Consider the following 18,931-nt stretch of genomic DNA (forward strand, 5'->3'; position numbering starts at 1 on the left):
CATAAAAAGACCAGACTTAACGGTCTGACTGAAACTAGAAGGACCCAGGTGGTCATCGCCCCCAGACCTTCTGTTGGCCCAGGACAGGAACCATTCTCAAAGCCAACTCTTCAGACAGGGATTGGACTGGACAAGGGGATGTAGAGGGATGTTAGTGAGGAGTGAGCTTCTTGTATCAGGTGGACACTTGCGACTATGTTGGCATCTCCTGCCTGGAGGGGAGATGAGAGGGTAGAGGTGGTTAGAAGCTGGCAAAATGGACACGAAAAGAGAGAGTGGAGGGAGGGAGTGGGCTGTCTCATTAAGGGGAGAGCAATTGGGAGTATGTAGCAAGGTGCATGTAAGTTTTTGTGTGAGAGACTAACTTGATTAGTAAACTTTCACTTAAAGCACAATAATAATAATAAAAAAGTTGTTCCCTATTTCTATTTCTCTAGTTTATGGTCTCCGTTACTTTAAAATTCTTATATACTTTGTTTAATACAAATGTGTGTATCTGGGGTTCAAGACTGATTTTTGACCTAAGTGGAATTTTTTTAATGTAGGTATTTAATCAATTCATGAGTGTGACGACTCATCTGTTTTCTGTCAGTTTATTTTATGCTAATTTTAATGCTTCTTTGTTTTTCTTGTGCTGTTTCCTTCATTTGAAAAATTAGAATGTATAGATTCTATTTTTGTCTGTAACACTTACCTGTAAAATTTACTTACAAGGAACTCCCAAATGGAGCAGTAACTGTTGAATTCTCATAGGCAAGATGTACACAAAACAAGATTTTTCTACCCGTCCCCAACCAGTGGTTTGGAAAGTTTTTACACTATCAGTTTTAACATAAAGGCAAACTTATTTTTCTGTATAATTAAAAATAGGGAAATGAAACTGTATCTACTGCTGTCTTATTGTTAAATTAATATTTTTATGTTACTTGTCCTGTCTATAATGACAAAGCCCATTTATTTTACTTATGTTTAGCTCAAGAACTTGTATATCTTTATCTACAGTATTACATACTAAAAACAAACCCTATTTATTTGTCCTATATACTGAACATTTAGCATGCCCCTTTCACAGCTTAAAATGATATAAACTGAAATTTTAGACCCAGCTTACATATCTGATTGCACTATTTTAAATCTTACATATAACAATTTAAAGGCCTGGTGATCTGCTTCTATAAAGATTACAGCCAAAAAAACCCTACGGAGTAGTGCTACTCAGTAATAATGGGGTCACCCTAAGTCTGAACTGACTCCACTACAACAGACAGACTTAACGGCACTTAACTAGTTTTAATGCTTACCGTTAATTCTTTCATACAATTGTCTCTCTACTCTTGAGTTATTTTAATTCATGCTCTCTCCTGGCTGCAGTATATCTTCCAGCAAATTTTTCAAGGACAGTACCTGAGTGGTAAACTTTCTTCACCGCTGCTTATCTGAAATGTCTTCCTGTTGCCTTTGTACAGAAATAATTTTGCAGGGTCACATAATTCCTGGCTAAAAATCATTTTCCCTTAAAACTCTGTAGCTTTTATTCCATTATCTTCAACATTTGGTGTGGCCTGAGGCAACTCTAAGGTCAGCCTGATTTTTGCTCCTTTACAGGTAATGTGTTTTCTCTGCATACATAACATTTTTTCTTTATCCTTCAAATTTAAAAACGTCACCAGAATATTTTTGCATGCTTTCTTTTCATTAACTCTAAAGGTATCCCGTGAGTTTTTTCCATTTGCATGTTTAGTTCGTTTTTCAACTCGGGAAAATTTTCTTCCATCACTTCCTTAATTAGTGCAGCAGTTCCATTTGCTTTGTCTTGTTTCAGGTATTCCTACTGTGCACAGATTGCATCTCCTGAATCGGCCCTCCAGGTCTCTCTTCTGTTTCCTCATCTAAATTTCTTATCCCTTTTTCTCCGTATTCTGTGAGAATTTGTTTCATGTCCACTTTAGTAATTAAATTTTGCGCCCCAGCCAACTTGCTCATTCTTATAGTCTCCTTCATAATTTTCATTTCAAGAATCTTATCAGTTATAACTTTCAACTTCATGACGTTTTTCGTGTGCTTTGTTTCCTCTGTATCACTGCCCATTCCTCTTTAAGGTCGTATACTGCAAGAAACATTCTTCTTAAAACCTCGGTTTTCAGTGCTATATCCATTTCATGAGACGGTATTTTCTCAATTACTTAGCTTTGTTCGTTTCTTCAGAACTGTGGTATTACGACCTTGAAAACAGTAATAACCAGAACTTAATTTGCTGCAGTTTGATTAATTGTATTTTTGTCTGTAACACTTATCTCTATGTAAAACTTACTGATAACGAGCTGCTATTAATAATTATAGACAGTTTTATTAAAATGTTTTTTTTTCTTTCTTACCTTTTCAATAGGTCTACGTAGCAACGGTGTCCCAGCACCAAGATTAAACGAACTCTGCCAAAGCACGGAAGGAAATACAGCGGACTTCAAAAAGGATTCCTTTTACGTCATCTCTACGCGCCCCGCTTCAGGGCCAATAGCTTGGCGTGTAGCTTTATTGCTCAGGGGACTCTAGCGCACCAGGCAATCGCGAGGCTGCGAACTCCAGCCTGCCGAGTCCGTACCCACACGCGGCGTCGCGCTCCTTTCCCGCCACCCCGCCCCACCAGAGCTCGGGGGCAGGGTCACGGTATTGCGCATGCACAGCAGCCCGCTCTCCTTTCTACTCCTTCCCAATGGCGCGGTTTAGATCGGTACCGCCTTAAAGGCGGGACTGGGTCAAGCCGTGGCCAATGGTACCCAGGGTGAGGGTTGAGGGGGTGGGGTGAAAGGTGCCTCCTAATTCGTGGTGCAGGTTTCTTCCAGCGCGTGTACTGGGCTATCTGGTCGTCATGGAGGCAGTCTTGACGGAGGAGCTTGATGAGGAGGAGCAGCTGGTGAGAAGGCATCGCAAAGAGAAGAAGGAGTTGCAAGGTGAAGGGGAAGTGGGGACCTAGAAGTTGCCGGGACCAGGGAAAGCGCGTGGCGGGTCGGTTCTGGGGAATCTTGAAGGGCGACTGGTCTGGATCCTCCTAGATATCCCCAGAGTAGCACGTGGCTTTTCTTCTGCCTTCCCTGCCCGGGCAGCCCTTTAATCCCCACTCATTCAGAGGCTCCCTCTCCTCAGGCCCGCCCCGCACCCCTATCTACGGCCCCGCCTGAAATTACCATCTTGGACCCAGATCTTCCTCCCTCTCCCAGCCCCCGTGCGTTTCCAGCCCCAGTTACCGACGCTTGACCCTAAAGGGGTGCATTTAAGATGACTCACCTTGGTTTGGGGGGCTCAGAAGAGATACGTCAAAGATTGGAAACTTGTTTCAGTTAGGTTTTCTTCTTGACACTGGTGGCGAATTGGTTAAGAGCTTGGCTGCTGTCCAAAAAGGTCAGCAGTTTGACTCCACCAGCCGCTCCTTGGAAACCCTGTGGGACAGTTCTCTGTCTTATAGGGTCGCTGTGAGTAGTAATCGACTCGAAGGCAATGGGTTTGGTTTTTTGGTCTTGACCTACCAGACGATTCAAACAAACTCACAGTTATGTCACTGAGATTTTTTTTTCTCTGTCTTAGCTTTATCTGGGCGCTTCTCTGTAGCTGTCTAACGAGTCTAATATAAGGACTCTTCTTGCTTCCATAAATACCTTTTTTATACCTTTTCCCCCTACCATCGCTTTATTCTTATTTCTCATTTTTTCTTACTCCTGGGTCTTTGATTTGAATTTGGTGGCTTTTCAGCTAAAATTCAGGGTATGAAGAATGCTGTTCCCAAGAATGATAAAAAGAGGAGGAAGCAACTGATAGAAGATGTGGCCAAGTTGGAAGCAGAAATGGAACAGAAACAGAGAGAGGAACTGGAGCAATTGAAGCTGACTTCTAAGGAAAATAAGGTATGTGAAATAATCTTTGTCTGGCTTGGCCTACAGCATTTGAAAACTATTATGCACTTCTGTGAAATGGTTTACTGCATAAAACCATAAAATTGGTAGGGAAATGAAATCAGTTATGTTTAGGCATCACGTTTCATTAATATTTTTGACTAGGTGTACATGGTAGTGTGTTTTTGCAAAGAATGTACACTTCTTTACCTACTTACTTGCCCAAAAGAGGAACAGATAAGTAAAGGGGACTGGGGGAATCATCACCAAATGAAATTTGGAAGAGCAGACTTCTACTCCCAGAATTGCCACAGAGCAGGATTGTAACCCTGGCAAAGTTACTTATCTTCCTGAGTACAAACATCCTTACATATAATATGATGATACAAATATTGCGGCACAGATTCTTGGAGGTATCAAATGAGACAGCAAATGTGAAATCTTTTTTAAATTATAAAAGCACAAATGGTTATAATGAATGAATTTTTCCCTCATGTTTCTTGGGTAAATTGGAGCATGGGAACTACTAGCTATTTTATCTTTGTAGCTAATATGCGTTACGTGCTAGGCATTTTAACATGTCGCATGTTTTATCTCATTTAATCCTGAGTACCTCACTTATGAGATATTCTTTATGATGTTTAAGTGTAGGTAATTCCATTTTTCAAATGAGAAAATAGGCTTAGAAAGGTTAAAAAGTTTGTCCCAAAGTTAAACTATTAAGTGCCAAAGCCAGAATTCAGAATTGAAGCTGGATTCTGCTTTGTCTTTATAGCGTGGTGGTTTATTGCGTGAGTTTTGGATGTCTAGGACCATAGACTCTACAGCCTCACTCCACTTTGGATAGAAAGTTCTTAAGGCTATGCCAAATCTCAGCTACTATAATTACGTTTTATTTATTTGGTTGTTGGTTCATTGTTGACAAGGAAAAAACTAGTCTATACTGATACACAGTTTTACATAGTTGAAACTGACTTGACAGCAATGAGTTTGGTTTGGCTGTAGGGGAAGGCTTTCTCTCTCTGTTGGCTCAGGAGGAATGTTCTTGTCTCTTCGGCTTCCTGGTTCCTTGGAGATTTCCATATGTCTTCGCATCTGTCTTACCCCATCTCTCCTCTGCTAGCTTGTTTAATCTCTTTAATATCTCAAAACAGATTGGCTGAAGATACTCCCTACACTAATCCTGCCTCATTAACATAAGACAGCCCATTCCGAAATGAGATTAAAGTCACAATCTGATTTTCATGTTTTGATGATTAGGGACACAGCCTTGAAGACTTCTTACTGTTGTGTTAGAGGCCTTAAAATGCTTTACATGTAACCACTGCCCTTGAGTTGATTCTGACTCAGTGACTGATTCCGACTCAGTGATGCTATAGAACAGAATGGAACTGCCCCGTAAGGCTTCCAAGGAGTGGCTGGTAGATTTCAACTGCTGACCTCTTGGTTAGCAGCTGTACTCTTAACCACTGTGCCACCAGGGCTCCACTTTATATCTGTATCATACTAAAAACAAGCTTAATTTTATATCAGTAATTGTAGTGATAAAAGACTAGTTAAACCTGTAAAACCCATTGTCGTCAAGTCAATTCCGACTCATAGCGACCCTATAGAACAGAGTAGAACTGTCCCATAGAGTTCCCAAGGAGCACCTGGTAGTTTCGAACTCCTGACCTTTTGGTTAGCAGCCATAGCACTTAACCACTATACCACCAGGGTTTCCTAAAAGGCTAATTACTAGTACAGTTATAAATTTATAATAGTTATAGATTTATAAGACTACAACTATGACTACTAAAAGATTAGTTACAAGTCTTTATGCCAGACAGTTATAAATCTGGCATCTTTTGTTTTCTTACTTGGCAAACACATGATAACCATTTGAATATTAGGATCAGTTGTAATTTCTAATGGGATTATAAATTAAATACATTTTCAGCCTATAATTATCATTTTGTAGAGGGGAAAGGATAGGAAAAGTTTAACTTCCTAAAGTCAAGGAACAGTGTTCATCAGGTTCTGACTAAACAGAATGGAGACAGGGTTATGGTGCTACATTTGAGGTTAGGAAAGTAGTACAGAACTGGCCAGCACAGAATCTTATACATCCTCTAAACATTATCAACATTCAGGGAAGGGAAGAGTATGATGGTAATATGTATTGTGTGCTAAGCACTTCAGCACGTTGCATGAGTTATTTAATCCTCATAGTGGTACAGTATAAGGTATTTTTCATGAGGTAAGTGTCTATAATCCCATTTTTCAAATGAGAAAACAGGCTTAGAACTAGATTAAGAATTTCTCCCAAAGTCAAACTATTAAGTGCCAAAGCCAGAATTCAAAATCAGAGCTGCATTACTGAAGACGTGAATACCAAATTCTGCTGTGTCTTACAGGAAACCTGTGGGAAACACAGTATTTAGATTAATGGAGCAGGCAAAGAAAGAAAGCATGAGTGTATCTCTTTGAAGAGCTGTCAGGAAACTGCTTGGAAATCTGAAAACTCTCTGAAAAATGGGAAAAGAATACAAAACTATGTTATCTAATATGGTGTCTTATTTCTGTTACTCAAATTTGAAATTTTGCATTAAACATATTTGTGATTTTCAGTAATAATATAATAATTTCAATATTAATTTAAAAGTATTTTTCATTAACTTGGTAATTTTTTTTTTTATTTTCTTCAGATAGATTCTGTCACCGTTAACATTTCAAACTTGGTTCTTGAGAATCAGCAGCCTCGGATATCAAAAGCACAAAAAAGACGGGTATGAAAGTCATGTCACCAAGTATTTTAGTTAGTGACGTGTGTGCAATACTATGTTAGGTTGTATTGGAAGGTAATAGGGAAAAAAAATGATTAAGTTCATGTACAGGCACCCAAACTAATCTGTATTAAGCAGCTGCTATTGCCAAATATTATGCCAGGTTGCTTATGTGAATCATCATTTAGTCCTGGCAATAATTCTATGAAATAGGATCTCTTATCCCTATTTTTTGGTAGGAAAATAGCCCTAAGGCAATAAAATAACATACCCAGGTTGCAGTTCTCACTGTAGGGTCAGACTGGGAAGAGGTGTTCAAAGGTTATTTTTTACAAATATATTTGTCTAGGCTTCTATAACCTGGACAACCTATGGAGCTCAGTTCTAGTTTGTAACACGTGGGGTCACCGTGAGTTGGAATCAACTTGATGGCAGTGGGTTTGTTTTTTTTTTTTTATTTTTGGTTTTCATCCCAGGTTAAAAATTCAGAATTTTCAGTGTGTAGAATCTGGTGCACAGCCATGGTTAAGAAACCATGGTATTAAGTGGTGAAACAAGTCAAGTGTTGAGGTAGTTTGGAAAACAAGATATATAGGCATACAAATTTCTAAGAGAATTGTGTACCTAAATGATGGTTAATTACTATGAAAATTCAGAGCACAGAAAGTTATACTTTATGCTAAATATTAAATAGTGGGTTGGAGTTTGAAGGAAGTGTAGTTATTTAGATAGGACATTCCAAATAGGAGAAACAGCGTGCACAAAAACAAATGTAAGAATGAAGTTTGGAGTCAGACAGATGTGGATTTTAATCCCCCTGACTGTTGTGACTTTTGGGTGAGATTATAAACCTTCTTCAAGCCTCAGTATCATATTTTTAAAATGCGGGAAGATGATACCTACTTCATAGAGTTGTGAATATTAAATAATATACTGTTTCCAAAGCCCTCATATGAGGCCTGGAGAATTAATGATTCAACAAATCAGTTTACTTTATTAAATACTGCATAGTGTGCCTCTTAAAAATTTCAACCTAAGAGCAATGTCATTTTTGTCTGAAAAAATTTTTTTGTCTGAAGGTAGATTAAATTATAAATATCTAAACATTTCTCATACTTGTATAAAATTTCATTCTTGAGTAAACATTATGGTTGTGAATTTCATAGAATCTTGAAATTTAGGTTTCAAGGTATCTTGGAGGTATCTAGTTCAGCTCGCTACTTAAGATATACATTCTTTTTGTGACAGTTTTACAATTTGTCATCTAGTTTCTGTAGATCAAAAGTGAAAGACAGAATCTTTGCTTGACAGTGGTTTAAAAAAATATTTGTTAGAATTGCCTGTACTTAGGAATTGACTTGACGGCAATGGGTTTTATAGTAGCTTATATAATTCTGGAAAACACTCAAAGGTACACCTCCTTCCTGTCTTCATTAAAACTTGTTCATTCCCATTTGGACCCTTAGTCAACAAAACAAACTCTCCTACTTTTCTCAAAATTTTGGTATTTTTCTCTTAAAACACCACATAGCCAAAGTTAATAGCTTCTTCAGATACACCCTCAGAAGACGTAGTGTATTCCCTGCTTAGCTGCTTAAACACTGGGCAGACAAAATACCTGGAAATTAATGTCCATAGTTTCTTATTACCTTGTTATGTAAAAGGAATTCTGAAACAGAAAAACACTGAAAGTTTATAATACTTAAAATAATGGAACCTGAAATCAGGGTGGGCAGTTGAGTATTAGACTATTTTTTGGATCTCTTTTTGTCAAAAGCGCCAAGAAGTAAAAAGGCAACTATAATGGTGTTTATGTTTGGGAAAGGTACAACTCTCTGGGTGAAAATTTAATGTGGAAGTGTTTTTCTTGTGAAATAACATACGCACATATTTTTAATCTAGAAAAGCATAGGAGTATTGAATTTAATTCAGAGAACTTTAGTAGAAGCTCTTTGGTATGGTAGAAAGAGCCCGAAGTAGAACTTAGAAGAACTGGTCTCCAAAAATATGAAATTTGAGAGTTGGAATGGAATCTAGTTCGTTTCATTATTCTACAAATGAGAAAGCTGAGTCCCAGATCAGTTCAATGGCATACTGAAAGTGGCATACAAATCCAGGACTAGCACCCAGCTCTCTAAAGATTCTTCTTCAGAATTATTTTTGTTATATTACCCTGACTCTAGTTTTACCGACAATGTATTTGTTATGTGCTATTTTCATCTTGCATATGTTTTCATTAAACTTTATTGGTGTCATTCCATCTTCAGTACTGTGGTTGTAGAAGTGACAGTGGTCTAGTGCCACTGGGAAACTATACCTTGCTGGGAAAAGAATCTTAGGGATTTTCCACCTAGTGCCCTAAAGACAAAACTCATTTGCTTCATAATATTGAAGCAAAGCCTGAGGAAAACGGAAAGGATTAGATTAGGATTTAGAGGCTTAAACTGTTTTACAGTTAGAATAAAGTTCCACTCTTCCAGTAAGTAGTACATGACATCATTAACTCTAGCTCCCATCTGCCCCAACTTTTATTCTGATTCAGGTGCCTGGATAGAAGGAGCTCTCTGTGTTGTCCTTGGTCCCTGCTCTGCTTCTAACCAGCTGTATGACCTTTGGAAATCTTTCTGCGTGCTGTTTCCTCAGAAGAGGAAAATGAGGGGTTTTGGATTAGATGATATCTAAGGTGCTTATCTTCCCTCTCCCCTCTAAAATGGTTTTTAGTTTTCCTTTACAAAGTAATAGTGCCATCTCGTGTTTTAAGATTTTGTGCCTCTGTGATTCCCAGTTGCAGGTATGCCGTGAAATAAATACACTCATGGAATTGGCAGGAAAAAAAGTTAAATAGGCTTATGTTTTATTTTGGTTTTGGTTCAGATAAACCCACTTCTCACTTACTGATATGGTTAGGTTCCAAAGACCAGGTCATTAAGCGAATATCGGCATTATGTGAAAATAGAGGATGGCCACATCGGATCACAAAATGCAGGATGACTACATCATTACATAACTGCCAAATTACATCATTATGTAACTGCCAAACCATTGAAAATCATGGCCCGGCCAAGTTGACACATAACCTTAACCTCCATAGCCGGTGTTATTCTTGCCTCACACCTTGGCATTCGTTACTGCTAGATGTATGTCATTAATGCACAAAATAGTAGGGTAGTAGATTTTTTACTATTGTTATAAATGCAAAATGTCCGATAACAAAATAGTTGATAAGTGAGGAGTAGGTGTAACTTAGAAATCACTTTGGGTTTATTTAGCATGGCACATAAGAAGGCATGTAGTACAAGTATGTGGCATTAAATTTAATTGAAACCTGCCTTCCCATTCACTTCTCTTGCTCCAAGGAGAAGTTGGAGGTGGGACATGAAAAATCTTTACCTTTCCCACCCTTTTTCTTGGTTTACCAAATCCTTTACTGTAATTTGCTACTGATAGCAAGGCTTGTAGAATTTAGTTTAACTATTTTCATTCTCTGACATTAAAAAGCAACTCCCCTCAAAAGAAAAGAAATCCCCCCCCTCGCCCAAGTATACAAGTAAAATGTGCTCATGGTAGAGAATTAGAAAGATGCAAAAAAGCACAAAGAAAAAAAAATTATCCATAATCCTACCGTCCAGAGAAAAGCACTATGAATATTTTAAATGTATCCTTCTAGTTTTTTTTTTTAAATTATGCCTAGACTTCATACATACTAACTATATACCTTTCTTTTTTATCCCCAATCTCATCTCTAGACACTTTTCTCTGGTTTTCTAGTTATGTGAACGATTTCAGCTATGAAATACATCATACTTTCTGGCTTTTGAGTATTGCTAGTTCGATTTTTTTTTTTTTTTTTAATTCTTTCTTTCCCAGCCTTCCCACATCCTATCCATCCTTTCGGTTCAAATCTACCCAGCAGCTCCACAGGAGAAAGACCTTGCAGTCTACTCATAAAGATTATAGCCTAGAAAACCTTAGGGGGCAGTTCTACTGTGTCCTATAGGGTTGCTCTGAGTTTGAATCGACTCAATTGGCACCTAACCACAACATCCATCCTTTATGCCACAGATCTCTCCTTTACCTTTCTCCACCCCATCCCTACATATGTTGCTGTAGGAATATCTCTTAAGACATTTGAATAAGGAAAGCAAGTTGCACAATGTAATGTATGATATGATTTTTGTTAAAAAAAAAGATTTTCTATGAGTATATCTAATTTATGAAAATGTATAGAAAAAAAAATCTAGAAGGATATAGATACGAAAATGCCCTCTGGAGAGGGCACTGGAATTGGCAGTAGTCTTTAAGGGGAACTTTAGCCTATATTTAATATTTAATTTTTTATTAGGGAGAATGTTTTCATGTATTTCATTAAATGAGTGTGTGTGTATACTTTTATTTTTAAGCAGGTAAAAGGTGTGTCTCTTGCCTCATAAGAGTTTTAGCATAGTAATGCCTCACAGGTAGAGTGATGAGTTAAGAAGCTTGGGTTAGCCTGAGTTTGAATATGGTGATGATATGCTTTAAGGCTTAGGACAATGCAGTCTTAAGATGGTAATTTAAAATGAGTAAGTAAAGTTTTTTTAAAAGCTTAGCATGTAGCTTTTAAATAGACTTCGGAGAAAATTTTAAGGGCTTTCTTGCATCTCAGTACAATGCTAGGTGCTGGGAACATACTGAAGAGTAAGATGGTTTGCCCTTAAAGGAATTCACAGTGTAAAACTTTGTATAGCGTTCAGATGATCAATATGATAGTCCTTGTGGGAGAATGGAGAAAAATAGCCAAAACATTTGAGAGTCTTAAACATCTCTATTCCTTTAATAAATGAGAATCAGTCCTAATTATCTGAATTCACTTTCCTACATTCTCAATCTTTTCTTAGGACAAAAAAGCTGCCTTGGAAAAGGAGCGGGAAGAAAGGATAGCTGAAGCGGAAATTGAGAACTTATCTGGAGCCAGACACATAGAAAGTCAAAAACTTGCTCAGATATTGGCAGCCAGACAGTTGGAAATTAAACAGATTCCATCGGATGGCCACTGCATGTATCGAGCCATTGAAGACCAACTGCAGGAACAGGATTGCCCTGTGACTGTGTCTGCCTTAAGAAGACAGACTGCTGAATATATGCAAAGCCACGTGGAAGACTTTCTGCCATTTTTAACAAACCCTAATACGGGAAATACATATACTCTAGGTAATTTATTTTTCTTTACTATGTTTTGTTGCTTTTAAATAAAGTGTTTCCTGGGATCAAGCGTGAGAAAAACTCATATGGTCCTATGAAGAAAAAACATCACAGCATTTAGGCAGAATTATTTTCTATACAGGTAGTCCCCGATTTATAACGTTACGATGTATTCCAGTTAAGGAGAACCGCAGTACTTAAAACCATCCTCCCCCCCCTTTTTTGGTACATCTTCTCCAAAGTAATATGTTGCAGTCCATAATTTGCTGATGTTACTCTCAGATGTTCACTTGCAAATGTTCAGTTTTATGATTTACTGTTCAAAACACTGCCAGACTTATAAAGATATCGATAATAAAAAGCAGTAATAATGAAAACGTAAAAAAAAAAAAAAAAGGATTTAACTTATGTCAGAATGACTTACAGCAGAGTTGTCAGAACAAAACCCTGTTGTAAGTCAGGGACTACCTATAATTTTAATAGATACTGGCACTTGGTTAGTATATGTTGGGAAGCCCCGGTGGCGTAGTAGTTAAGTGCTACGTCTGCTAACCAAAAGGTAGGCAGTTCGAATCCACCAGGCGCTCCTTGGAAAATCAGTGGGAGAGTTCTCTGTCCTGTAGGGTCACTATGAGTTAGAATCGACTCGATGGCAATGGGTTTTTTTTTTTTTTTTTTTTAGTATATGTTGTTTTATTAAATCAGTTGCCTTCAAGTTGACTTTGACTCATGGTGATCCCATCTGTGTCTAAGTAGAATTGTGTTGTGCTTTGTAGGGTTTTCAGTGGCTGATTTCTCAGAAGTAGATCTCCAGGTCTTTCTTCCATAGTGCCTCTGGGTAGACCTTCTAACCATTTGCACTACCCAGGGACTCCAGCTGGTTTATTAAGATGCTTTAATTTTAAGTACTTAACCATTTTACAGGTAAACTATATTAATCATTTTATCTAAGAAAAAATAGGAATAGGATTCATCGTTATTACAAAAAATGTGTTGATTAGTGAATATTTAACAAAATGCTAGGCATAGAGGGGGTTAAGCTTTGACTAGTCTCTGGAAATAAAGGGCCTAAAGATCATAAGCAGAGAATGATTAGGAAAACTAATTCCTTCTTTTGTAGTGTATTTTGGAAGAAGATTTAGTATAAAATAGCAAAAAAGGAGATATTGTCCCCTTAGACATGGAGATTAGAGTCTCTATAGTTAATCACAATTTCATCCTTTAGTTCACGTTCCTCTTTTCACTTTAGACCAGTGGTTCTCGGTGGCTGCACTTTGGAATCCTTGGGAAGCTTTTAAACATACTAATTCTTGGGTTCCTGAAAATTCTGATTTTTTTATCAATTTTTTTTCTTTATGTTACAGTTTGCAGCCAGATTTAAGAACCACTTCTCAATGGTCCCAGACCAGCAGCCTAAGTGTCACCTGGAACTAATAGAAATGCAAATTTTGGGGCCCCACCTCAGACCTACTAAATAGGAAATTTCAGAGGTTAGTCTAAGGGTCTGTGTCTTCATTACAAGCCTCCTAAGTGCTTCTGTTGCTTGCTGGAGTTTGAGGACCACTGTTTAAGATAGACTCTGTAGCTGATCTCATTTCTTCCCTCAAACCTGTATCTTCTGTATTGCTTAGGCTTGGTTCTTATACCTGCTAGAAACCTCTTGTAGAATGAAACTATACTCATTTCAAATTTAGCTTGTCTCAAGTTGAAGGAATATACTTCAGGTAGTTCAAAAACAAACACTCGAAATACAATCCAGTTTCTTCTTTATATTATTCTCTCTCATGGCCCGTGGTACCTACCCAGTCCCCTAAGGTAAAAGCTTTCAGCAGCATTATTTCTTACCCTCAACCTTAGTCCCTATATTCAGTTAATCTCCAGTCCATTTCCTCCCTACTTTGCTTTCTTGAGGGATAATATAGCCATTGCTGTTGAGTTGAATCTGACTCGCAGTGACCCCAGAGGACAGAATAGAGCTGCCCCATAGGGTTTCCAAGGCTAGAATCCTTACAAAAGCAGACTGCCACATCTTTTTCCCACGGAGTGGCTAGTGGATTTGAACCACCAACTTTCCATTAGCAGCCGAGCACTTAAACATTGCGCCACAAAGACACCTTGAGTAATATAGTATAACATAATAATGAAGAGCACAGACTTTGGAGTTCAAATTATGGCTTTAATAATTATGTGACAAACTATTTCCTGATATTCTTTGTGCCTGTTATATCTTCTTGCTAAAGCTAATGATTCTTGGCCTCAAAAAATGTTTACGAGGATTAAATGAGAAGATATACAGAACATACACTAGTATACTATCTCTATGGCATAAGCATTATTAAGATGGAAGGTTTTGTTATTATGAAAGTAATATCCTGATAAAAAGGGGATAATATAATTGTCAAGAAAATATAAACCACTTCTAATCTTAGAGAGGACCATATTTTTTTTTTCTTAACACAAATTTGGGAGTATATTCTGTGGTTTTACATTTTTACTTTATTTTATTGCATATACATTTCCAGTGTCATTAACATTACTATTTTTAATAATTATATAATTTTCACCTTAACAACTGTACCATAATTTAACTATTTTTCTGTTATTTCTAGCTATTGCTTTTTATTTTTATAAATTGTGCTTTAGAGATTAGTTCTGAAAATCTCTGACAATACCTTTAATTACTTCTGTTATGTTTCTAGGAGTGGAATTACTGGTCCAAAATGAACTTCAGAAGATTTGACCCTTTTTACCAAATAATACCCCAGGGAATTTTACCAATTTATACTCATTTTTCTTCTTTTTTTAAAATAATATTGTGCTTTTGGTGAATATTTACCCAGCAAATTAGCTTCCCTTATACATATTGTTCAGTGACACTGGTTACATTTTTTATAGCGTGTCAACGTTCTCACTATTTTCGTTCTGGTTCCATTTTCATTAGTCTAGTTTTCCTACCCCACTACCCTCCCCCCGCCCCAGTCTCTTTGCTGTTGACCATTTGATCTCACATAGGTGATTTTTTTTAATAGGATCACAGTACTCATGGATGATATTGTTTATTTCATGAGCCAATCTGTGACTTAAATCAAATGACCTTTGGTGGTGGTTTCGGTTCAAAATTTAGAGAGTATCTCAGGAAGATAGTCTTGGGGGTTCCTCTAGTCTCAACCAGTCCAGTCAGTCTGGGCTTTTAAAGATTTATTCATTTTTCTTAATTTTTTTTCTGAATAATATCTTCAATGTCATTGCTCTAGTCTAAGATTAGGCCCTTATCTGTTACCTGAAGAATTACATTCAGTTTTGGAAAACATTTTTTTCTCTCTACTTTTCTGTAATATAATCTACCTCAGACGTCATTCTGTGGATATATCTAAGCTTTTTTTTTTTTTTTTTTAATTGTAATCATGCTATATGTGTAGTTTTATATTCTGCATTTTTCACTTCCCGTGATATCATAAGCATTTTTCATGTTATGATTTGCTTCTTTGATGGTATTGTATGATTGCATAAGTTTCCATGAAATGACTGTATTCCATGGTTTACTAACTATATGTTAACATTCAGTGTTTTAGGTTATTGCCTGTTTTTTACCATTATCTAAAAGTTTTTGACACTTAAATGTAAGCTGGTTATACATTTGCCATTGAGTCATGGCGACCCCGTGTGTGTCACAGTAGAATTGTGCTCCAGAGGATTTTCAGTAGATGACTTTTTGGTAGTAGATCCTCAGGCCTTTCTTCTGAGGTGTGTCTGGGTGGAGTCGAACCTATAACCTTTCAGATAGCAGGTGAGCGCATTAACCATTTGTACCGTACGCATGTATATATACTTGACACTTGTTATCAAATGCTTTTCTCAAAAAATAGTTAACAGCGCAAGAGGGTGCCTGATTTATTACACTTACCAGTATTGAATTTTATCATTAAAAAATGCAGAAGTGATTTAATTATTTCATTTGTAATTTCTTTTACTTTTCGTTAGGTGGAAAATTTCACTAGGTGTTTGCTAACTGCAGACCTGTTTTCCATTTTGTGAACTGTACTTTTGTGGCGTTTATTTTATTTATCTTTTAAATCATAGCATAATGAGCTTATTTAAAATAATGAACTCATTTTAAAAGCAAAAAATTAAATTTACAAATTAAATATCAACAAAACAGCAAACCAGTAAAATAAAAAATTAACCATAATGTAACCAATTATACTTAACTGAAACTAAATAACATTTAAAATAGGAATAGTGTTGACAGCTACAGAGTAGGTTTTTTTTTTTTTTTAATTTCTACTGTGCTTTAAGTGAAAGTTTATAAACCAAGTCAGTCTCTCATATAAACTTACATACACTTTGCTGTATACTCCTAGTTGCTCTCCCTCTAATGAGACAGCACACTCCTTCCCTCCACTCCATATTTTTGTGTCCATTTGCCCAGCTTCTGGCCCCCACTGCCCTCTTATCTCTTCTCCATATAGGAGCTGCCTGCATAGTCTCATGTGTCTACTTGATCCAAGGAGCTCAGTCTTCACCAGTATCATTTTCTATCCCATAGTCCAGTCCAATCCCTGTCTGAAGAGTTGGCTTTGGAAATCGTTCCTGTCTCGGGCTAACAGAAGGTCTGGGGACCATGACCTCTGGGGTCCTTCTAGTCTCAGTCAGACCATTAAGTCTGGTCTTTTTACAAGAGTTTGGGGTCTGCATCCCACTGCTCTCCTGCTCCCTCAGGGATTCTCTGTTGTGTTCTCTGTCAGGGCAGTCATTGATTGTAGCCAGGCACCATCTAGTTCTTCTGGTCTCAGGCTGATGTAGTTTCTACTTTATGTGGCCCTTTCTGTCTCTTGGGTTCATAATTACCTTGTATCTTTGGTGTTCTTCATTCTCCTTTGCTCCAGGTGGGTTGAGACCAATTGATGCATCTTAGATGGCCTCTTGCTAGCATTTAAGACCCCAGATACCACTCTCCAAAGTGGGAGGCAGAATGTTTTCTTAATAGATTTTACTGTACCAATTGACTTAGATATCTCCTGAAACCATGGTCCCCAAACCCCTGCCATTCAGTTTTTTCAGGAAACTTCTTTGCTTTTGGTTTAGTCCAGTTGTGCTGACCTCTCCTATATTGTGTGTTGTCTTTCCTTTCACCTAAAATGGTTCTTATCTGCTATCTGAGTAGTGAAAACCCCTCTTCCTCCTCCCTCCCCACTCTCGTAACTATCAAAGAATATTTTCTTCTCTGTTTAAACTATGTTTCGAGTTCTTATAATAGTGATCTCATACAATATTTGTCCTTTTTCCACTAATTTCAATCAGCATAATGCCTTCCAGATTCCTTCGTGTTATGAAATGTTTCACGGATTCATCATTGTTCTTTATCGATGGGTAGTATTCTATTGTGTGAATATACCATAATATATTTATGCATTCATCTCTTGATGGGCACCTTGGTTGCATCCATCTTTTTGCTATTGTAAACAATGCTGCAGTGAATATGGGTGTACAGATATCTATTAGTGTAAAGGCCCTTATTTCTCTACGGAGTGGGATTGCTGGATCATATGATAGTTCTATTTCTAGCTTTTTAAGGAAGCGCCAAATTGATTTCCAAAGTGGTTGTATGATTTTACATTCCCACCAGCAGTGTGTAAGTGTTCTAGTTTCTCCACAACCTCTCCAACATTTATTATTTTGTGTTTTTTGGATTAATTCCAGCCTTGTTGGGGTGAAGTGGAATCTCATTGTAGTTTTGATTTGCATTTCTCCAATGGCTAATGATCATTAGCATTTCCTCATATATCTGTTAGCTACCTGAATGTCTTCTTTAGTGAAGTATCTGTTCATATCCTTTGCCCATTTTTTAACTGGGTTATTTGTCTTTTTATAGTTGAGTTTTTGCAGTTTCATGTAGATTTTAGAGATCAGACACTGATCAGAAATGTCATAGCTAAAAACTTTTTTCCCAGTCTATAGGTAACCTTTTTACTCTCTTGGTGAAGTCTTTGGATAAGCATAGGTATTTGATTTTTAGGAGCTCCCAGTTATCTAGTTTCTATTCTGCATTGTTAGTAATATTTTATACACTGTTTATGCCATGTATTAGGGCTCCTAATGTTGTTTATATTTTTTATTCCATGATCTTTATCATTTTAGGTTTTATATTTAGGTCTTTGATCCATTTTGAGTTAGTTTTTGTACATGGTGTGAAGTATAGGTCTTGTTTCATTTTTTTTGCAGATGGATATCCAGTTATGCCTGCACCATTTGTTAAAAAGACTGTCTTTTCCCTATTTAACTGTTTTGGGGCCTTTGTCAAATATCAATTGCTCATATGTAGATGGCTTTATGTCTGTATTCTCAATTCTGTTCCATTGGTCCATGTATCTGTTGTTGTACCAGTACCAGGCTGTTTTGACTACTGTGGCGGTATAATAGGTTCTAAAATCAGGTAGAGTGAGGCTTCCCACTTTGTTCTTCTTTTTCAGTAATGCTTTACTTACCTGGGGCCTCTTTCCCTTCTTTATGAAATTGGTGATTTGTTTCTCATCTCATTAAAAAATGTTGGAATTTACATCGAAATTGCATTGTATCTATAGATCGTTTTTGGTCAAATAGACATTTTTACAGTGTTAAGTCTTCCTATCCATGAGCAAGACATGTTTTTCCACTTATGCAAGTCTCTTTTGGTTTCTCGCAGTAGTGTCTTGTAGTTTTCTATGTATAGGTCTTTTACATCTCTGGTAAGATTTATTCACAAGTATTTATCTTCTTGGGGGCTACTGTAAATGGTATTGATTTGGTGATTTCCTCCTCAATGTTCTTTTTGTTGGTGTAAAGAAATCCAACTGATTTTTGTATGCTTATCTTGTATCCTGATGCTCTGCTGAACTCTTCTGTTAGTTTCAGTGGTTTTCTTGAGGATTCTTTAGGGTGGAGTAGGGTTTTTTTGAGTTCTTCATTTTTATATTATTTTGTGCTGTCTGCTACTAATCTTTTGCCATTAGCCAAAACCATTAAAGAAATGTTACTTAGCACCAATGAAACTGATTGTAAACACTGGCATAGATTTAAAATGACGTATAGTATGTTTATGCAGAAACCCTGGTGGCATAGTGG

The 18,931-nt window shown here is 37.1% G+C and overlaps 2 protein-coding genes across 6 annotated transcripts in view; one reads left to right on the top strand and one right to left on the bottom strand.

The window, feature by feature from the left end:
• The window catches only part of PIP4P2 (phosphatidylinositol-4,5-bisphosphate 4-phosphatase 2), a 97,615-nt gene extending 96,098 nt beyond the window's left edge, over positions 1-1,517 (bottom strand). For 2 of the 3 annotated variants that reach the window (XM_003408384.4, XM_064267892.1), the window contains exon 1: positions 1,302-1,517. The gene's annotated coding sequence lies outside the window, so the exon portion shown is untranslated. The remainder of the gene's footprint in view (positions 1-1,301) is intronic. The other variant, XM_064267893.1, reaches the window with a different exon arrangement.
• A 1,243-nt stretch (positions 1,518-2,760) lies between these two features.
• OTUD6B (OTU deubiquitinase 6B) overlaps positions 2,761-18,931 on the top strand; it is a 29,389-nt gene continuing 13,218 nt past the window's right edge. Inside the window, exons 1-4 of one of the 3 annotated variants that reach the window (XM_003408385.4) lie at positions 2,777-2,948; positions 3,745-3,896; positions 6,572-6,652; positions 11,527-11,839. In XM_003408385.4, coding sequence (XP_003408433.2) covers positions 2,867-2,948; positions 3,745-3,896; positions 6,572-6,652; positions 11,527-11,839 — 628 coding nt within the window. In that variant the 5' untranslated portion in view covers positions 2,777-2,866. Of the gene's footprint in view, positions 2,949-3,744; positions 3,897-6,571; positions 6,653-9,191; positions 9,333-11,526; positions 11,840-18,931 lie in introns of those variants that run through there. The other 2 variants (XM_023545860.2, XM_010588390.3) reach the window with 2 other exon arrangements.

Source organism: Loxodonta africana, chromosome 14 (assembly GCF_030014295.1).
Source record: "Loxodonta africana isolate mLoxAfr1 chromosome 14, mLoxAfr1.hap2, whole genome shotgun sequence".
In the NCBI taxonomy this organism is placed as follows: Eukaryota; Metazoa; Chordata; class Mammalia; order Proboscidea; family Elephantidae; genus Loxodonta; species Loxodonta africana.